Below are 19,249 nucleotides of genomic sequence, written 5' to 3' on the forward strand. Positions count from 1 at the left end.
AGCAGTGAAACAGGTCTGCAGGTGTCTCTTTCTCTCCCCCTCTTCTCTCAACTTCTCTCTGTCCTATCCAACAACAAAAATGGAAAAGATGGCTACAGGAGCAGTAGATTTGTAATGCAGGCACCAAGCCCCAGTGATAACCCTGGAGGCAAAAAAAAAAAAAAATCCATATGTACTACATATTAGATGCCACAGGGAGTATAGCCTATCTTATTCTACTTTTTCTTTCTTTTTACGTTAGAGACAAAAAAGAAACAGATAGGGAGAGAAAGAGAAGATAGAGGGAGGAAAGAGAGAAACCTGTAGCACTGCTCCAACATTAGTGAATCTTCCCCTGTGCAGGTGGGGACATGGGGCTTGAACCTAAGTCCTCATGCATGGAAATGTGTTCACTCTACCAGGTGTGCCATCACCCAGCGCCAGTATATCTTATTTTCAACAACTGAATGTTTCTGGGGATACCTGAAGGACAGGTCTCTGACCTAAGCTGGATTTAAAAAAAAAAAAAAAGCGACAGGAGAGGCTACTCAGGAGAACTTTGGGAAGGCAGGCTGATCCACAGGCAGCCGGGGATTGAAGATTATGGGTGGAAACTGACAGTGGACTAGCAATGAAATTTACCAATGAAACAAACAAAAAATATATATCCATTTTGAGAAATGGGAACTTTCAGTTTTAAATTTTTGTTTATTTTTCCTTATGAGAGGGAAAGTAGGAGAGAAAGCAAAGAGAGGGCTGAGAGCTCAGCTCAGTTCTGAAATAAGGTAGTGGTGGGGATTAGCCCTGTGGCTTCAGGGGCTGCATGTATGCTAGCTGGTGGCTTTGATAGGTGGTGTGAGCTCCCCAGCCTGGGAAAGGAAGATTTTAAAAGGCATCTATGCACACAGGCAAATCAAAGTAGTTGCTTTCAGGCCTAGGGAGAAAAGATCTAGGGAGTCGGGCTGTAGCGCAGTGGGTTAAGCGCAGATGGCGCAAATCACAAGGACCGGTGTAAGGACCCCGGTTCAAGCCCCCAGCTCCCCACCTGCAGGGGAGTCACTTCACAAGTGGTGAAGAAGGTCTGCAGGTGTCTATCTTTCTCTCCCCCTCTCTGTCTTCCCCATCTCTCTCCATTTCTCTCTGTCCTATCCAACAATGACATCAATGATGACTACAACAATAAAACAGCAAGGGCAACAAAAGGGAATAAATTTAAAAAAAGGAAAATAAATAAATAAAAATTAAAAAAAAGAATTATCTATATAAGAAAAACAAAACAGGAAGATATGGTCCACTGAAGGAAAATAAAATGGCAGAAACCAACCCAGAGGAAACACATCACACATATTAGAAAACCAAAAGAATTAAAAAGCAGTTGTAAATACATTCAAAGAGCTAGAGAACAACACAAAGAACTAAAGGAAATAAGTGAAACAACACATAAAAGGGTTGAAAGTATCAATAAATAGACTGAAATTGTAAAATGGACCACAAAAGAAATTCTGAAGTTGAAAAATATAATAACTGGGGTGGGAATCAGTGTAGAAAATAGTTCACATTCTTCCATGATCAATACACCTAGTAGACTGAGGATCTCTAACATTTATGGACAAGTAATTTATGACAAAGGGGCTCAGAACATTATATGGAGGCTTTACAATACATACTATTGGGGAAAATTGGGTTGGAAACATACAGAAGAATGAAACAGGACTACCACCTGCTATCGTACACAAAAGTCATGTGCAAATGGATCAAAGACTTGGATGTTAGACCAGAACCCATCAAATGCACTGGCAGATCACTTCACAATGTTTGCTTCAGGAATATTTCTGGACACTTGAGTCCAAGGAAACCAAAATAAAAAATAAAACAGAGGAATCAGGCATGGCACACATGTTAAGCACATACCTTATAGTGCACAAAGACCCAGGTTCAAGCACCTGGTCTCTACCTGCAGGGGCAAAGTTTCACTAGTGGTGAAATAGGGTTGCAAATGTCTCGTCTTATTTCCTCTTTATTTCCCCCTTCTCAGTTTCTCTCTGATTCTACCAAAAATAAATAAATAAATAAAATAAAGTAATAAAAATTTAAAATAGTTAAAAAATAAATAAAAACAAACCAAAGGGACTACCTGAAGCTGAAGTTTTTTTGTGCAGGAAGAGGCCATCATAAAAACAAAAAACATCCGGGCTAGAGAAATGGCACAATGGTTATGCAAAAGACTCTCATGCCTGAGGCTCTGAGGTTTGGGGTTTAATCCCCAGCACCACCATAAACCAGAGCCAAGTGGTCCTCTCTCTTTCTCTACCGCCCTCTCTCATTAGAATAAAGTATGTAAAATATTTTTTTTAAAAAATAAAAGACACCCTACTAAGTGGAAGGTCTTTAGCACTACACATCAGACACAGCGTTAACAACACACACACACACACACACACACACACACACACACACACACACACCTCACAAGACTTGAAAAAAAATGTTAGAAGGCAGAGGACATGAACAGAATCTTCACCAAATCAGCTACCCAGATGGCTAACAGACATCTGAAAAAAATGCTCACAGTCACATCAAATTTGCATAAAGAGAGGTGCAAATCAAGACAAACATGAGATACTGCTCTCCACCTGTGAGAATATCATACAACAAAAAGGACAGAAGCAACAAACAGTGGTGAGCATGTGGGGGAAAGAATACTTGCACGCAGCTGGCGGCACTGTAACCTGGTTCAGCCCTGTGGAGACTCCTTGGAACTTTGGAAATAACCTTCCATATGATCCTGCAATCCTCCCAAAAATGTGTCCAAAAAGAACAAAAGATCAGCAATTAACCAGCAATGACCCGAGGCAAAAAAAAGAAAAATGCTAAAAATTACACACACAGAGTTAATATATAAATTCAATAAAGATGCAGCATTCAAAGTTAACTCACAGAATTAGTTACTTCTCTATAGCAATGAGCATTTCACAACTAAATTAAGGAAATAATATCATTTGTAGCAGCATAAAAAGAATGACAGGCTTAGGAATGTATCTTTTTTCTTTTTTTTAATCTCAACGGTGCCTGCACTACGAATCTACTGCTCCTGGAGGCTGTTTTTTCCCTTTTGTTGTCTTTGTTGTTGTTGCTGTTGTTGTTGGGTAGGACAGAGAGAAATCGAGAGGAGGGGAAGACAGAGAGGGGGAGAGAAAGATGGACACCTGCAGACCTGCTTCACCACTTGTGAAGCGACTCCCCCCCCCTGCAAGTGGGGAGCCGGGGCTTGAACCAGTTATCTTTACTGGGATTCTTGCCCTTTGCACCATGTGCGCTTAACCTGCTGCGCTACCACCCCGCCCCCAGGGCCTGGCAATTTACTTAACCAAAAGTGAAAGATTTGTGCACTGAAAGCCATAAAACATTGTCGAAAGAAATTAACGAGACTTAACTAGGTATAAAGACACCCCTGTTCATTATTGAAAGACTAAATTTCACTAATCATTCAATATGATCCTTACTGAAATTCCAGACTTTCTGGTAGAACTGAAAAATCTATTTCTAAAATCAATATGGAATCTTAAGAAACTCTGAATGTTTAAGTGACCTTGATTAAAAAAAAGAGCAAAGTTAAAGAACTCACACCTACTGTCTCAAAACCAAAAAAACAAAAACAAAAACAAAAACAAAAAACCTACAGTATTTAAATAGCTTCCTTGGCAGAGACAGACACTTAGAGACAATGGAAACCTAACAGAGATCCCAGAAATAAACCTTACATACATGACTACACGGTTTTTGCCAGGAGTGTCAAAACTATTCAGCAGGAAAAGGACAATCTTTTCAACAAACAGTGCTAAGAAAACTAGATATTCATATACAAAAGAATGTGATTGGACTCTTACCTTTCATCATACATAAAAAATAATGCTAGATGAATCAAAGATCTAAAGTAAATTGTAACATGTTCAGTCAACCAGGTTCACCACTACCCAGCTTCCAGAAAGACTATAAAAATGCTGACTAGACTGTGAAGATTACAGTTCTTGTGCATTACTGGTGAGAATATCAATAGCACAACTGATGCAGAAAAACTGTGGTTGTACCTCAGAAAATTAAGAATTACCATACAATTTAGCAATTCTACTTCTGAACATACACCTCAACTAGTCAAGAAAACAACATTGTACTGACTGCACCAAAGTAAAAGACTGAGGTGGGGGAGGGGAGAGTACAGGTCCTGGAAAAAGATGACAGAGGACCTAGTTGGGGTTGTACTGTTAAATGGAAAACTGAGAAATGTCATGCATGTACAAACTATTGTATTTACTGTCGACTGTAAAACATTAATCCTCCAATAAAGAAATTAAAAAAGAGAGAGAGAAATTTAGTCCCTCACTCACACTGACCCCACACCAGATACTCAGTAGGAAAAAAAAAAGTAAGGAGTCAGGCAGTAACGCAGCAGGTTAAGCACATGTGGCATGGATCACAAGGACCGGCATAAGGATCCTGGTTTGAGCCCCCACCTGCAGGGGAGTCGCTTCTCAAGCAGTGAAGCAGGTCAGCAGGTGTCTGTCTTTCTCTCCCCCTCTCTGTCTTCCCCTCCTCTCTCCATTTCTCTCTGTCCCATCCAACAACGACGACATCAATAACAACAAAAATAATAACTACAACAACAAAACAAGGGCAACAAAAGGGAATATATAAATATTTTTTTAAAAAGAAGGTAACATCGTATGGAACAGTATGATGGTGAGTAAAACTTTCTGTAAGTCTATGTAGATGGTGGTTACAATGGAGGTATTGCAGCCAAACAAGACAATTCATTTTCAAAATGAGTATCTATCTAACGAGGGAAAAGATTGTAGATATGATGCAATTTTGTCACATAACCAAACAAGCTCTATTCTTCCCTTACTCTAGCAGAGATGATGGTCTTTACGCGACGCTTATTCCTCGTAATGGACATAAAAGCCCTTTTATGTCCTGTATGCTAAGACCTAGAGAACATTATCCTAGTCACACAAGGTTTTGCCACTCAGATGATATGATAATTGAATATTTCAAAAGCCACTCTAATGCTGCAACATAGATTAACCTTGAGAACATGCTAAAGGGAAATAAGCCAAATACAAAAAGGTGATAATGTGAGACTCTGATTATATTGTATGATTCAGATTACACACAAGAAAAATTCAGACTCAGCAAATCTCAGATACAGAATGCCAATTAGTGGTTGCCAAGGGCTGGGGAGAGGAAGGAGTAGGGAGTGACTGCTTAGTGGGTATGGGGTTTCCTTCAGGGAAGATGAAAAAGTTCTGAAACTAGGTAGTGGTGAAGGGTGCACAACACTGTGCAGGCATTCACTGCCAACAAAGAACACACTTCTAAATGGTTGGGATAGCAAGCTTTTATCACTGTGAAATGAAAAAGGTCCCGTCAGACCTGCTACTTCAAGGTAATAGGCAACATACTAAGGCAGTGGATTATATGAACACAAACCCATTACTTTGATACATTCCTTTTTATATTTACTATTGGATAAAGACAAGAAGAAATTGAGAAGGAAGGTGGAGATAGAAAGGATAGGGACAGACACCTGTAGCTCTACTTCACCTCTCCTTAAGTTGCCTCCCTGCAGGTGGGGACCAGGGCCTTGAACCTGAATCCTTGTGCACTGTTATGTGTGTAACCAGTGTGTCACCAGCTGACCCCACATTTCTCTTTTAAAATTCAGTTTATTTATTATTGGGTAGAGACAGAGAGAAATTAAGAGGGGCCAGGGAGGTAGAGAGGGAGAGAGACAGGGAGACATCTGCAGCTCTACTTCATCAGCAGTGAAGTTTTCCTCTTGCAGGTGGGGACCAGGGGCTTGAACTTGGGTCTTTATGCACTGTGGTGTGTGCGCTTAACCAGATGTGTCACTGCATGTCCCCTTTAAAGATTTTATTTCTATAAAAGTGGGTGATTGTAAAAATATCTATGGGTGTATTTTTTATATTTATTTAATTTTCCCTTTTGTTGCCCTTGTTTGTTTTTTGTTGTTGTTATTTATGTCGTCGTTGTTAGATAAGACAGAGAAATGGAGAGAGGAGGGGAAGACAGAGAGGGGGAGAGAACGATAGATACCTGCAAACTGGCTTCACCGCCTGTGAAGAAACTCCCCTGCAGGTAGGGAGCTGGGAGCTTGAACCGGGATCTTTACACAGGTCCTTGCGCTTTGCACCAAGTGCACTTGACCTGCTGCGCTGCCGCCCGACTCCCTGGGTGTAATTTTTATAATCAGCAGTCGTTAAGCAAAGCAGATTATTCTCTATGAAGTGGGTGGTGCTCAATCAGTTGAAGACTTTAAGAGCAGAGATTCAGGTTTTTAGAAGAAATACCCAACCTGTTTCAAGAATCTAACACATAAAGCTTACCTGGGTTTTAATCTGTTAGCTGGCCCTGCAGATTTCAAACTCAGACTGCAGTAGAATTCTGCTTGAATTCTGAGAACTGTCATTCATGAGATTTTTGTCAAAAGTCAGACAGAAGCAGTGCTCACACATATAGTGGCTGCTGAATACACGTCCTCGATGTGATGAACATAATTAGAATTTCAAGTATTGGTTGGGTCGGTTGTTGCACTAACGGGGAGATTGTGACTTTGTCTATTGAAGACAAAATCCACACACTGGAAAGTTTTCTTTTAAATAGTAAAGAACAGATGTTAGAAAAACACCAGCGACAGAAAGAAAAAGTTTTAAGTGATAACAAAGAAATAAATGCCATCGAAAATGATACAAAGTCTTACAGATTGACGTCAGTTGATTTATTGGATTGTGTGCATTTGATACATGATTTCATCCGCAAATGTTATGTTGTCCTTTCGAAGGCCTGATACTTTGCCAGGAGCTAGTCATGGCAAATAAATGCAATCGTGGATGCCCTGAGAGCAGAAGCAAATCAACAATTTTGTCAGCAGAGAAGAGCTTTTCAGGCTGACATCTCATGGGATGGAGAGCATTTGAAACAATGGGGTGCAGCTAAAACGCTAAAACGGTTTGGGGAGGGGGAATGTGACAAAATGAAGCAGGAAATTACAAATCCAGTTTACGAAACAGGTGAAGAAAGCTCTTTACTTTCTCTTGCGATATCAAAAGCCAACAACAAAAAACACCTTCAGTTAAAGGCCATGCAGTCTCTTCTCTCTTTTGTAGCATCCTTTTCTCTCTCTCTCTCTCTTTATTCCACAGTATACTGACTTCTCTTTTGTACCCCACTCCCACTTCCTGGGATCATGTCCACCCCCGGGGGCTCAGCACACCCCCCCCCCCAGCCCCTTCCCACTCGGCACCTGCCCGGGGGCACCCGCCCCGCCTGGGGACTGGCAGTGACGTAGCGGGGAGGACGGTGACCGCGCGGCCCGCTGACGTCACTGCCGCAGCGGTCCGGAGCAAAGCCCCAGAATGGGAATTCTAGGACGGGGACAGCGCGGCGGGCCCACCGCCAGGGCGGACGGCTACGCCTGCGCCGCGAGCTTAGGGTTCTGCGGTCGCTAGGGCCGAATCTCCTCTCTCGCCGGCTGAGATCCTCCACCCCGCCCTCAGTGCGCTAGAATGTTCATCAGAGGACGGCGAGGAGGGGAAAGGGTTCCCAAACCGTGGGGCGCCGTGCGCACGCGCCGAGTGGCAGGTCGCTAGGGAAGAGAGAGAGCTTCGGAGGCTTGTGAGTGGCGTGGAGTCCGGAAACCGGGTGCAGAAGCGAGAGCGAGAGAAGGCAACGCAGCCCCTCCGCCCGCCGCTAACCCGGCTCCCAGGGCGCTGCAGCGGCGCGGGGCCTGCGGCGCGGCGTCGTGACGTCACGGAGGCGGCGGCCGTGGTTGGCGCAAGATCCGCGGCTGCAAAGTGTGAATTACGCCGGGTTCGCGCGGGCGGAGTGAAGTCAGGCTCCAGGGGAGGGGAGTGGAGGGGAGGGGCTGGACGGCGGCGGCGGCACCCGAGCTGGCCGCTGGTCTCCAACCCTGCGCGTCCGCGATCTCGCTACTGGCTCCCACCGTGTCTCCTGGCATCGTTGTTTTTTTTTGTTTGTTTGTTTGTTTTTGTTTTTGCTCGATCTCTGCTGTCCCCGGACTCGCTCCTCTGGGCCGAGGAGTCCTGGGGCGGCGGGGTTCCCCCCTCGGACTCTCTCTGCCTGTGCTACTGCTGCTCTCCCGCTTGCACCGCGGAGCAGGGCGCGCGCGGCTCCTCGGAACTGTCGCCACCGCCGCCGCCGCCGCGCCTTCCCGCCTGCAGCCCGGGCTGCGCCGCGCGGCTTCCCGGCCCGGGGTCCTGCGCCCGCCCGCCCTGCTCCCGCCTCGGCCCGGCGCCCCCGAGCCGCTGCCCCCTCGCAGCGCAGGGGCCGGCGGCCGCGGCTGGGCCGGCGCCGCGCGGGGGCAGGGCGGGCGTCTTCAATGGAAGTATGTTACCAGCTGCCGGTGCTGCCCCTGGACAGGCCGGTCCCCCAGCACGTCCTCAGCCGGCGAGGAGCCATCAGCTTCAGCTCCAGCTCCGCGCTCTTCGGCTGCCCCAATCCCCGACAGCTCTCGCAGGTAATCGCCGCCCCCTCCCCCTCGGGGGCCCGCCCACACTTGGGGGGCTTCTTCTCTTTTGTTTCTTTCTTCCCTGCGACCCCACTCCACGACCCTCTTCCCCCCACCCGCCACCACCACCACCACACACACCCCTTCCCCGGTCCTCGCGGTCCACCCCAGAGCTTTGTTCATTGTTTGGGGGTGTGTTGTGTGGGGGGTGCGCTGCCTTCTCGATGGGAAAGCTTGTTCTTTTCCTCCCCGGGGATTGTACAGCGTCAGTGTCCCGGCCTCCCCAGACACCCCCCACACCCAGCCCGGAGGGCTCCCCCAGCCCTGCAGACGCTGCCCCGCCCCGCCCCCTCCGTGCACCGGGGCTGAAAGCTTCAGGAGTGACTGTCACCCACCCTTTCTTTCTCTCTCGGCGTTCCCTCTGGAAGTTGGGCCTTTTTCTTTTTTCCTCTTTTGTGGCCTTGGGCACACCTGTCCCCACCTCCACCCCCTCACACCTGTGCCAGGTTCGCACCTCGCCACCCCCAGCACCTGCGCGCCCCACTGTGCTCCGACTGGCCCGCAGGTCGTGCAGACAATAGGCCGGAGGTGTCCTCCTGTAGCTGCCCGGACTCCTCCATCTGCAGACATCTGAGAAACAAGTATTTCGAATGCTTCCCTGCAGCTTCGATTTCTGCAAAGTTAATAGCCAGGCAGCAGTTTTGTTTTCAATTTGATAAGGAGGTTTGGGGCGGAGAAGCTCCAGATGTGCACTCGCAGGAAGACTTTGTTTTGAGTGGTCCAGTCACCATCGACTCCGGAGAATGCCTTATTTATTATTTACTTATTTTTTTATGGCAACTGCTGTTGTCTCAACTAATTTCTATTGATTTGGGCTGCCAGTTTTAAAACGGAGGCAAAAAAAAATTATTTGCATCTGAATAAATTGAGTGCTCTCAATTTCTTCTGCCAGAATGTTATATGTCCATAATTACTTCTTTTTATTCATTCAAATGTATTTTCCGGTTGATTAACATTAATTGCTATCTTTTATGACAGTATTATCTCTCTAGTATATATATTTACGGATTTTATTTTTGCAGGTAGATTGGCTAGAACCTGATAGAGATAATGCTTATGATTGGTGTGTCCAGTACATAACTTATCATCTGCTTTCCAGCCCAAATTGCTTATAGAGGAGCTAGCGTCCATATTTGCTTTTCTCGCAGAATTGTTTTTACTTCAAATCAGATTTCATTAACAGGATAGTGTGATTTGCTCGTGAAAGAACTTGTAGGATACTACAATATTAATACTATATTTGTGAGCCAGTACTGTTTAAACATTTTCAGGTTGAGAAATTAATGGTGAACATTTGTTAATATACTACTGGAAAAAAAATAATGGTAATAATTAAAAGTATTTAATGGTAGTAGTTTTTTTCCACTTACTATTTTACGTTCTCCCATCAACAGATATGTGAATTCCGATTCAGTCTAAATATTAAAATTGACCACTAATCATTTACAAAGTCATAAAATACAAATAAAGTTACTTGTGTTCCCTGAAGAAAAAATAATGAGTGATAAAGGAGCTTCCTAGGGAATTAAAACAAATAGTACAAATGTCAGGGGTTTTTACCTGTTTTCTTAATTAATCCACAGAGACCAATTGTAAGCCTTACTTCTTCTTGATTGCTTTCTTAGCTTTAGTTTTAAATGGGTAATGGAATTTTAAAAATATGACTGTCTCAGATAAAGTAAGCATTGTAGAGCCACACTATACTAAGTCTTAAAACAAAACCAAAAAAAAAAAAGTTTCCTAAATCCCAAAGTGAAGTATAGACTAATTTGAAACTAATAGGTAGAACTTTTCCTGAAGTAGTACTTTTTTCTGATCATCAGTGCTCAGCATTGTGACTATGCTAAACTTACCATTACCCTAATGTGTTGATGGAAATAGTGCTGTTTGTATGACTATTCTGTATATGGTTTTGTAATAAAAAAAAAGGAGAGGTAGAAAATTTGAGAATATTCAAAATTATGTAAAATAAAGATTTAATCAAATGAAAAAGCCTTCTTACCCTTGAGTCTTCATCAGTTCTTATATCTAAAGCTACGGAAATTATAAAATGCTTACTTACTTTTGTAGTTTCATTAGAAACTTTTTATTTATTTTTTTTACAACTTTTTAGGCAGTAAGTAGAAGTTATTTCTGATTTTCTACTTTTAAAACATGTACAAAACTAGTAATCTGTTATATATTTGGCTATTTATTTTTACTATAATGTTGGAGGCAGATTCATAGTAAGTACTTCATATATTACTGCTATTATTATTTTTAACCAGCGCCACAGCTCAGCTCTGGCTCATGGTAATAAAGGGGGATTGAACCTAGGCCTTTAGAGCCTCAGCCATGAGAATCTGTTTGCAAGACAATTATGCTATTTCTCCTACCCCCTAATAAATATTTTTGACTGATTCAGTAACTAATAAAGTTCTCTTTTCTGTCAATTTTAAAATATAAAAACATTATAAGGACTTTTCATCAAGACATTCCTCTTTTATCCAAAACCTGATTTTGGACATTGTAATGCAGACTCAAAGATTCTGAAAATAAGGCTTTGTGCAATCAAAGTAGATGTGGAAATCCTTTTAAGCTTGTGTGTTTTAGGCAAAAATCAGGCAAGCTTACTTATTTTTCAAGTAGCTGCAAATTTAGGGGGCTGGAGAGTGGGGGGGAGAGTTTAATAGAGCAGGTTCCCTCAGATACACGGAAGATTGACATCTGACACACCCAGATCTGACACACCCATCTGACCCAGGGGTCAGAAGAAAAACTCTTCAAAGACAGCAGCTTTTGAAAAGGCACCCTTGGGACATTGAGTTTAGGCGTTGAGTGTTTACAACAAGGTATTAGTCAAAATAAGGTTTGCATTAATGGAATTTATTTTTAAGAGTTGAAAAAAAAATTTTTAAAGATGACATGCCAAACAATTTTAAATGTTAATGTTTAATTCCATGGACAAACATGAAGTATCTGGAAAATTCATTTGTGTGGAATACCAACTTTCCCAAGGAAGCCAAGTAAATGAGGCATTAACTTTTTGCTTTAAACCAGGCCATGTACTACTTTTATAAAATGGTTAACATGGTTGAAATTTTATTTGGGGGAAAAAAAAAAGAGCATGAAGCTTTGTTATTTGTTGACCATTTCAGAATCTCCATTGTTAGTTGAGTTAAAAAAAAAAAATCTTACCTTGTAGAATAAAATTTTTATTTTGGAAGAACAAATCTTATGAGAATAGAAAGTCATTGTTCACTACTGTGTCTATAGTGCTTTGAATAGGTGCTCAGTAACTATGGAAGTAACTGAATGTATTTATGGTATGTCGATTCATTGAACCTGGGGGTTACTGCAGTCACATTTTCTGTGTCTGGAGACATATTGTTTGAGCTAAATTTGAGTTTTATAGCTTTAGGGGAGGTTGGACGAGCTCAACTGGTAGTGTCAGACTTTCATGTCTGGCACTCCTGGTTCTTTATTTTATTTTTTATTAGTGATTTAATAATGATCGGCAAGATTGTGGGATAAGAGGGGTATACTTCACACCACCAGAGTTCCGCATCTCATCCCCTCCATGGGAAGTTTCCCTGTTCTTTATCCCTCTGGGAGTATGGACCAAAGATCTTTATGGGGTGCAGAAGATGGGAGGTCTGGCTTCTGTAATTGCTTCTCCACTGGAGGTGGGTGTTAACAGGTTGATCCATACTCCCAGCCTCTTTCTGTCTTTCTGTAGGGGAGCAGGGCTCTGGAGAGGTGAGGTTCCAGGACATATTGGTGAGGTCATATGCCTAGGGAAGTCAGGATGGTGTCATGGTAGCATCTGCGACTTGGTGGGTGACAAGTATTAAGATATAAAGCAGAACAGATTGTTTACTAATCAGGAGCTAAAAGGCAAGAAGCAGCTGGTGATTTCGGGTCTCTCTAATGCTACAGGTACCAAAATGTGCTTTAGGTTTCTCTCACATGTGAAACTGTCTATATATCTCAGATGATTTGCATAAACATTTTAAAAAGAAATTTGAGTTGTAATTTTTAAATTTTTCATAAGTTTATGATATTATTGTATAAAATATTGAGAACTAACCTTTAAACATTCATTTATGCCAAAATTGACTAAAATAAATTCCAGATTTAATACCCGCCTTTTTTTTTTTAATAGACTGTTTAGAGCAGTTTTAAATTCACTATTCAATGGAAAGTACAGAAATTACTATATACCCCTTGAGTCCCATATGTTCATCTCATTCCCCATTATCAACACCCGCCAGCAGATTGGTGCATTTATGACAGTTGCAGAGCCTACACTGACACCTCATTATCACTCATAGTTCCTAGTTTATATTAGGGTTCACTTGGTGGGTTTTTTTGTTGTTTTTTTTAATACGGAAACTATTCCAGAAATATTTACTGAACAGCTGTGGATGGATAGATCTCCCTGTGTTAGGTGCTGAGAAAATGTGAAGAATTCATAGTAAAAAACAAAACAAAACAAAAACACTTGTCAACCTGCCATTCCTAACCAGCATTTTGTTGCTGCCTTACTTTCTTTATACATAAGTATTTTCAAATGTAATAGCAGTAATCTTAGTCTATGAAAGTTTTTTAAGGCTCTATATGCCACAACAGTTCTTAGGTACCAGAGCTGCTTAAAGACTGAGGTACCAGAAGAATTCAGAGTCCCTTGGATAAAAACTAGTTCATATTTCAGTAAGCTTAAAGGATTGTGGTCAGGAAAATAGGGTGATTTTATATGATGTGAGTTTTGTATTGGAGTTACTGGGGTGAAGTAAGACTATACAGGAAGCAGGACTAAGTTTCTGGGTAAACTGGGGAAGCCTCAAGTACACTTAGGCCAAGGTCTGAAAGTTAACTTTTTCTAATAAATGGGTGATGTAGGTGGAAAAGGAGAGAGGTGGTGGACTAGGTCACTATGTACTACCCAATATAACTTTTTCTAACAATGGATTGTTGGAGTTTTTACATAGAAAAACAGAAAAATGATGCCATGACTTTTCTGACAACAGAAATAATATTCTGACAATATTGTTTAGTGGAATAGTTATTACCCGTTTGTAGCTAGTTGAGTATATGAAATGTGACTAGTCTGAGGAACTGGATTTTAAATCAGTTTTATTTAAATAGCTACATATGACTGCTGTTGACAGCATCTGGATGCTCTGTTTTACTTACTGCTTATTAATGTCTTGAACTATATGTAGACATTTTCTGAATGTTGAACAATTTTACATTCAGATGTTTGATGCATACAAAGTTTTCTTAACTTCATGCAAGGCTGATAAGTCTTTAGAAAGAAATCACTAGATTGGGTCAAAAGTAAGAACATTTTTGGCTTTCTCAGCAGATGCCACCTTTCACAATAAATGATCACATCTCTTATCTTTTTCATTTCCAGTCATATACTACTAGAAGATAGTAAATTACTAAGTAAACATGAGTTTATAGACATGGGAATTTATTTATATGTGTGTTTCTACTACTTCAGTAGATGTGCTTTTTTATTGGCCCCGATTTGTCTTAACTTGCTTAAGTAAGCAAGAGTATCTACTTCTGAAGTGTGTTTCCTCTTTTGTGACTTCATTTGCATATCCTGTGCAAATTTTTTTAAAAATTTCTTTATTGGGGGATTAATGTTTTACATTCGGCAGTAAATACAGTAGTTTGTACATGCATAACATTTCCCAGTTTTCCACATAACAATACAGCCCCCACTAGGTCCTCTGTCATCCTTTTTGGACCTGTACTCTCCTCCCCACTCACCCCAGAGTCTTTTACTTTGGTGCAATGCGCCACCTGTGCAGATTTTTAAGGACTGCTACATGCCTCACAGCAATTGGTAAATGTGAATTATTCCAAAGTATTGTTACCTTAGTAATTACTGTTTCATAAACCAGATATTGAAGCCCAGTAAAAGGGGGTGTTGGGGTGGGAGGTCGTGAAATGTAAATGTTCCAGGAAGGTGGTTCTATTCCTGAAAAGGTCCTTCCTTTTTACTCCCAAAACATTTGTTTTGCTGGGGCCTGGGCTTCATTTTCTATTTTAAGAAATATTTCATACTTTGATTTAAATGTAATCTATCTATATTGATGTCTACTACTTCTGAGCCGGTAACTTATATATTAATATTTAAAGCAGGTGCCCTGAGACTGGGGCGATAGCACTGGATTTTCATGCCTGAGGTCACATAACTCCTAAGTTAAATATCTGGCACCACTCTCAAGTCTTTTTCTTTTTTTTTTAATGTCCTGTAAGAGGTAATTTAGTAAGCCCTTTGCAGGTGTTCAGTACATTAGGCAGCACCAGCATGATAACTCACCTGGAAGGGCTCATGCCTTACCATGTTTAACCCGGAGTAGAACTCAACTCCACCACACTGGGGCAGGTTTCAGTGTTGTGGGGGCCTGTCTCCCTCCCTTACCCCTCCCGACCCCCCCCAACCCCCAATTGTCTTTCTGTCTTTGTTTCTGAAAAATATGACTGCAAGCAGTTAAGCACACACAAAGAGCATTAAGGACTCACTTTGGGTGGGAAGGGGGAGAGAAATCATCTGTTCTCTCTGAGGCAATTTGTTAAAGTCTTTTCATATATTTTAATGTAAATTTCAGTTCTTTTATTTTATTCTCCAAAAAGAGTACTTATAGAACCTGGGCGGGTAACCTTTTTTTTTTTTTTCTTCCTGCCAAGGGCCATTTGACTATAACATCATTTGTGGGCCATATGAAATTATCTTTAAAAATTAGCACTTAATGTTGTTATGAAGAAAACCCCTGAATTTTTTAATTTCAAGTGCAGCCTTTGTTGCCTTAGCAGGAATAGACCAAATTGTTTCATGGGCCTAAATATCCCAGATGTTCTCCACCCCTGTTTTAGAGATTCAGTTTTTTTGTTTGTTTGTTTGTTTTTAGGGATAAATATGGGGAATGTCTTAGAGAAAAGCTGAAGAATGAAGTTAAAAGAGCTTAACTTAATTTTAATTTTTGTTTAGGATCATTAATAGTAGCCTTTAGTTGGGCTAATGACTCCTAGAAAATTTAGGTAATAAAGAACTCTCACTGCATGTAGATCTTAAGGAATTGAACTTTTTTTTTTCCTGAACTATATTGTGTCCTATTTGTGTTTATGCAAAATGTATTTCTAATATTGTTAGAAGCCTCTTGAGTAAAGATCTTTTTGTATCTGGACATTAGGATATTCCATTGGCATTCCAAAAAAATTCAGTCAATTATTAATCTTGTAGTTTAAAAACAATTAAAATCTTTTAAATTCTGCCTTCACATTGTTCTTTTTTTTTTTTTAACTTTTTTATTTATGAAAAGGAAACATTGACAAAACCATAGGATAAGAGGGGTACAACTTCGCACAATTCCCACCACCAGGCCTCCATATCCCATCCCCTCCCCTGATAGCTTTCCCATTCTTTAATCCTCTGGAAGTATGGACCCAAGGTCATTGTGGGATGCAGAAGGTTGAAGGTCTGGCTTCCGTAATTGCTTCCCCTCTGAACATGGGTGTTAACAGGTCAATCCATACTCCTGGCCGGTCTCTCTCTTTCCCTAGTGAGGAAGGGGTCTGGGGAAGCTGAACTCCAGGACATATTGGTGGGGTTGTCTGTCTAGGGAAGTCTGGTCAGCATCATGTAGCATCTGGAACCTGGTGGTTGACAAGAGAGTTAACATACAAAACCAAACAAATTGTTCACCAATCATAGACCTAAGGGTTGGAATAGTGCAGATGAAGAGTTGGGGGCATATTTTAGTTAAATTCCAAAGGACCTGTGGCTATACTAGTTTTTTGGGTTTTGTTTTTTTTTTGCCTTTTTTCTTTTTGCCCCTGAGCCTGAAATCTGATATGCAAGTGGATCCAAGTTATTGTCTTGGGAGATGGATGTCATGCTGGAAAAAGGACCAGAAAACTGGAAGAGAGTAGCTCCCAAATATGGGAAAGGGGTATAAATATTGTTGACTGTAAACCCCATCGATTTGATGTGATCTGGGGCCCATACTTAGCTTAGGAGCCTGTGTGACTTCTGCATCCCTGTAGATCTGAGCTCACATTCTGTGGTCATGAGTAGGAACATTCCAAGCTGCCTCAACATGGACTCATCTTCCTCAGGTGTAGCATAGAGTATGTTGTCCATCCTCCCTCCGGAGGATCCAAGTTGAGGGCAAAGTCCTATGGGGGCTGATTATTTGGATTGATTGAAAATTGAGTGTTTTCTTCTACATTTAAATGACCCACTCTTGTGTAAAAGTATGACTTTTTGTTGGATTTATTTATTTGTGTATGTATTGCCTCCAAGGTTATTGTTGGGGCTTGGTGGCTGCACTATGAATCACTGCTCCTGGCAGCCATTTTTTCCATTTTTGTTGTTGTTCCTGTTGTTGTTGGATAAGACAGAGAAATTGAGAGGGGAGGGCTTGGATAAGACAGAGAGAAATTGAGAGGGGAAAGAAAGAAAGAAAGACAAACACCTGCAGACCTGCTCCACCACTTGTGAAGCAAAGTGAACCCTCTACAGGTGGGGATCTGGGGACTCAAACCAGGATCCTTGCACTGGTCTTGCACTTCATACAATGTGCACTTAACCCGGTGTGCCACTGACCAGCCCCCGGATTTATTTATTTTATATCATTTACATGCCATTGAATTTTATTAAATATGCCTTTCAAAAGGTAGTTTATAAGTAAGTGTTTCTTTTGCATATTTACATTAAGGTTCATATTCTAAGTATAAGGAAAGGAATAAAAAAAAAAACTCCATTTAAAGGTGAGCCTTCTTGTCCTGGGGGAAACCACGGGTAGCTATGTAAGACAGCTTTCAGGCCCAGGGCTCTCGGGTCCCAGGTGCTGTGCCCAGTGCCACTGTAATCATAACCCAGAGCTGAGCAGTGTACCCATGTCTCTGACTCTTTATACTGTGTGTGTCCCTCTGTATCTCTTGCTCTCGTTAAAATAAGATAGTAAAAAAAGAAAGATGAGCCTTTCAAGCGTGCATGACTTTACCAGCAGGTACCCTTTCTAAAGGACCTGTGCTACTGATTTTGTGATTGACATCAGACCCTTCTGCTAATGGCGTTGGTGGTATAGCGGTGAGCATAGCTGCCTTCTGGACCCTTCTTCCAGTAATTCTGAGCAGTTTTTGATTACTGCTCCATACCTCCACCTGCTGGTAAGAGTGGCAGTTTATTTTTCACAAGGAGGAGAGGAGGCAGACAGAACAGGACAGAATTTGGGAAATAACTTATGATCAGATAACGAATTTTAGCAAATTCTCTTCTAATCCTTGGTATTTAGAGTATGATATACTGGTATGTCAGGACCATGTAAAGAACTGTAGTAGTCTTTTCCAGCAACAATTATAATTTTTATCTAGCCCCTTCTCTATGCCAGAAAAAGCAATTGATAGTTTTAATCTTTGCAGAAACTCTGAGGTAAATACTACTCCCATTTTTAAAATAAGAGACATTAAATCACTCTTCTGAAACACCACAAGAACTTTGAGAAGGCCCTCATTTTTTTTTTTTTAATTAGGAGAGGGGTTAATGCTTTATAGTGCACTAAGACAGTTTTTGGTACATGTGTAAAATGTCTCAGTTTTCTGCAGAGCACTCATCCCCAGCCTAGGCCCTCTGCCACCACCATACACCAGGACCTGAGAACTCCCCCACCCATACACATGCACGCACTCAGGCACACCTGCCTGCCTGCCCCCGAGTCCTTTACTTTGGTGCAATACACCAAACCCAGTCCAAATTCTGCTTTGTGTTTCTTTTCCTGTATTTTATTTTCTCAGCCTATGAGTGAAATCATTCCATATTCTTCCTTCTCTTTCTAGCCGATCTCACTTAACATGATTCCTTCACACTCCATCCAAGATGAAGTGAAGAAGGGAATTCATTGTTTTTAATAACTGAGTATTCTACTATATTCCACAACTTTCTCAACTACTCATCTGTTGTTGAACACATAAGTTACTTCAGGGTTTTGGTGGTTACAAATCACACCCTCATTTAAACTAGTCTGGCTCATTGCTGAAGTTAAATAGAATATAATTTGTCTTCTGTATTTATGGACTATAGTTTTTGTTTGCTCATGCATTTGGATTACAGAAGACTAGTCTGAGATTTGAGGTGGTGGTTTGAAGTGTTAATTTTCACTGATGTCTTTTCAAGTTGTATATGAAGTATTATATTTTTGCTGCCTCCTTTTAGGAGGATGTGGCTAAGCACTTTTATTCTGTAAAAACAGTAACAATGGTGGTGAGATGGTTTAAAAACCTTGGCAAGTGACTGAAGAAATTGTAGAAATTTAGTACGGAGAAATCACAATTTGGAATTTTGGCCAAGTGCTGGGAAGAAAGTGGGGAAGTAGTTGGTAAGAGTTGTTAAAACATTGATGTCTTCCAGTATTTGAAGAGCTATCAAATGAATGCTCTGTTTTTGAACCTTGCTCTCAGTTTCTTATACACAGAAGACATAAGCTCAAAGTTGTCTTTTGTCCCAGGTAACACAGCTAGCTAGTAGCAATGGATTAAATCCAAGCCATTCTGACCTTAAAAATGCATTTTCTTCTACTTACTTCATTTACCACATGAGCAAAGGATGTCACCTCTAAGGGTAGAATAAGAATTGATAGAGAGTAATAATAGGCAAATCCTGTGTTT

At 41.3% G+C, this 19,249-nt stretch overlaps 1 protein-coding gene across 3 annotated transcripts in view; it reads left to right on the forward strand.

The window, feature by feature from the left end:
* The first annotated feature begins 8,379 nt into the window (after positions 1-8,379).
* The window catches only part of PDE7A (phosphodiesterase 7A), a 91,698-nt gene continuing 80,828 nt past the window's right edge, over positions 8,380-19,249 (forward strand). For 2 of the 3 annotated variants that reach the window (XM_007527375.3, XM_060200824.1), the window contains exon 1: positions 8,380-8,533. In XM_007527375.3, the coding sequence (XP_007527437.1) occupies positions 8,396-8,533 (138 nt within the window). In that variant the 5' untranslated portion in view covers positions 8,380-8,395. The remainder of the gene's footprint in view (positions 8,534-19,249) is intronic. The other variant, XM_060200821.1, reaches the window with a different exon arrangement.

Source organism: Erinaceus europaeus, chromosome 1, assembly GCF_950295315.1.
Source record: "Erinaceus europaeus chromosome 1, mEriEur2.1, whole genome shotgun sequence".
Classification (NCBI taxonomy): domain Eukaryota; kingdom Metazoa; phylum Chordata; class Mammalia; order Eulipotyphla; family Erinaceidae; genus Erinaceus; species Erinaceus europaeus.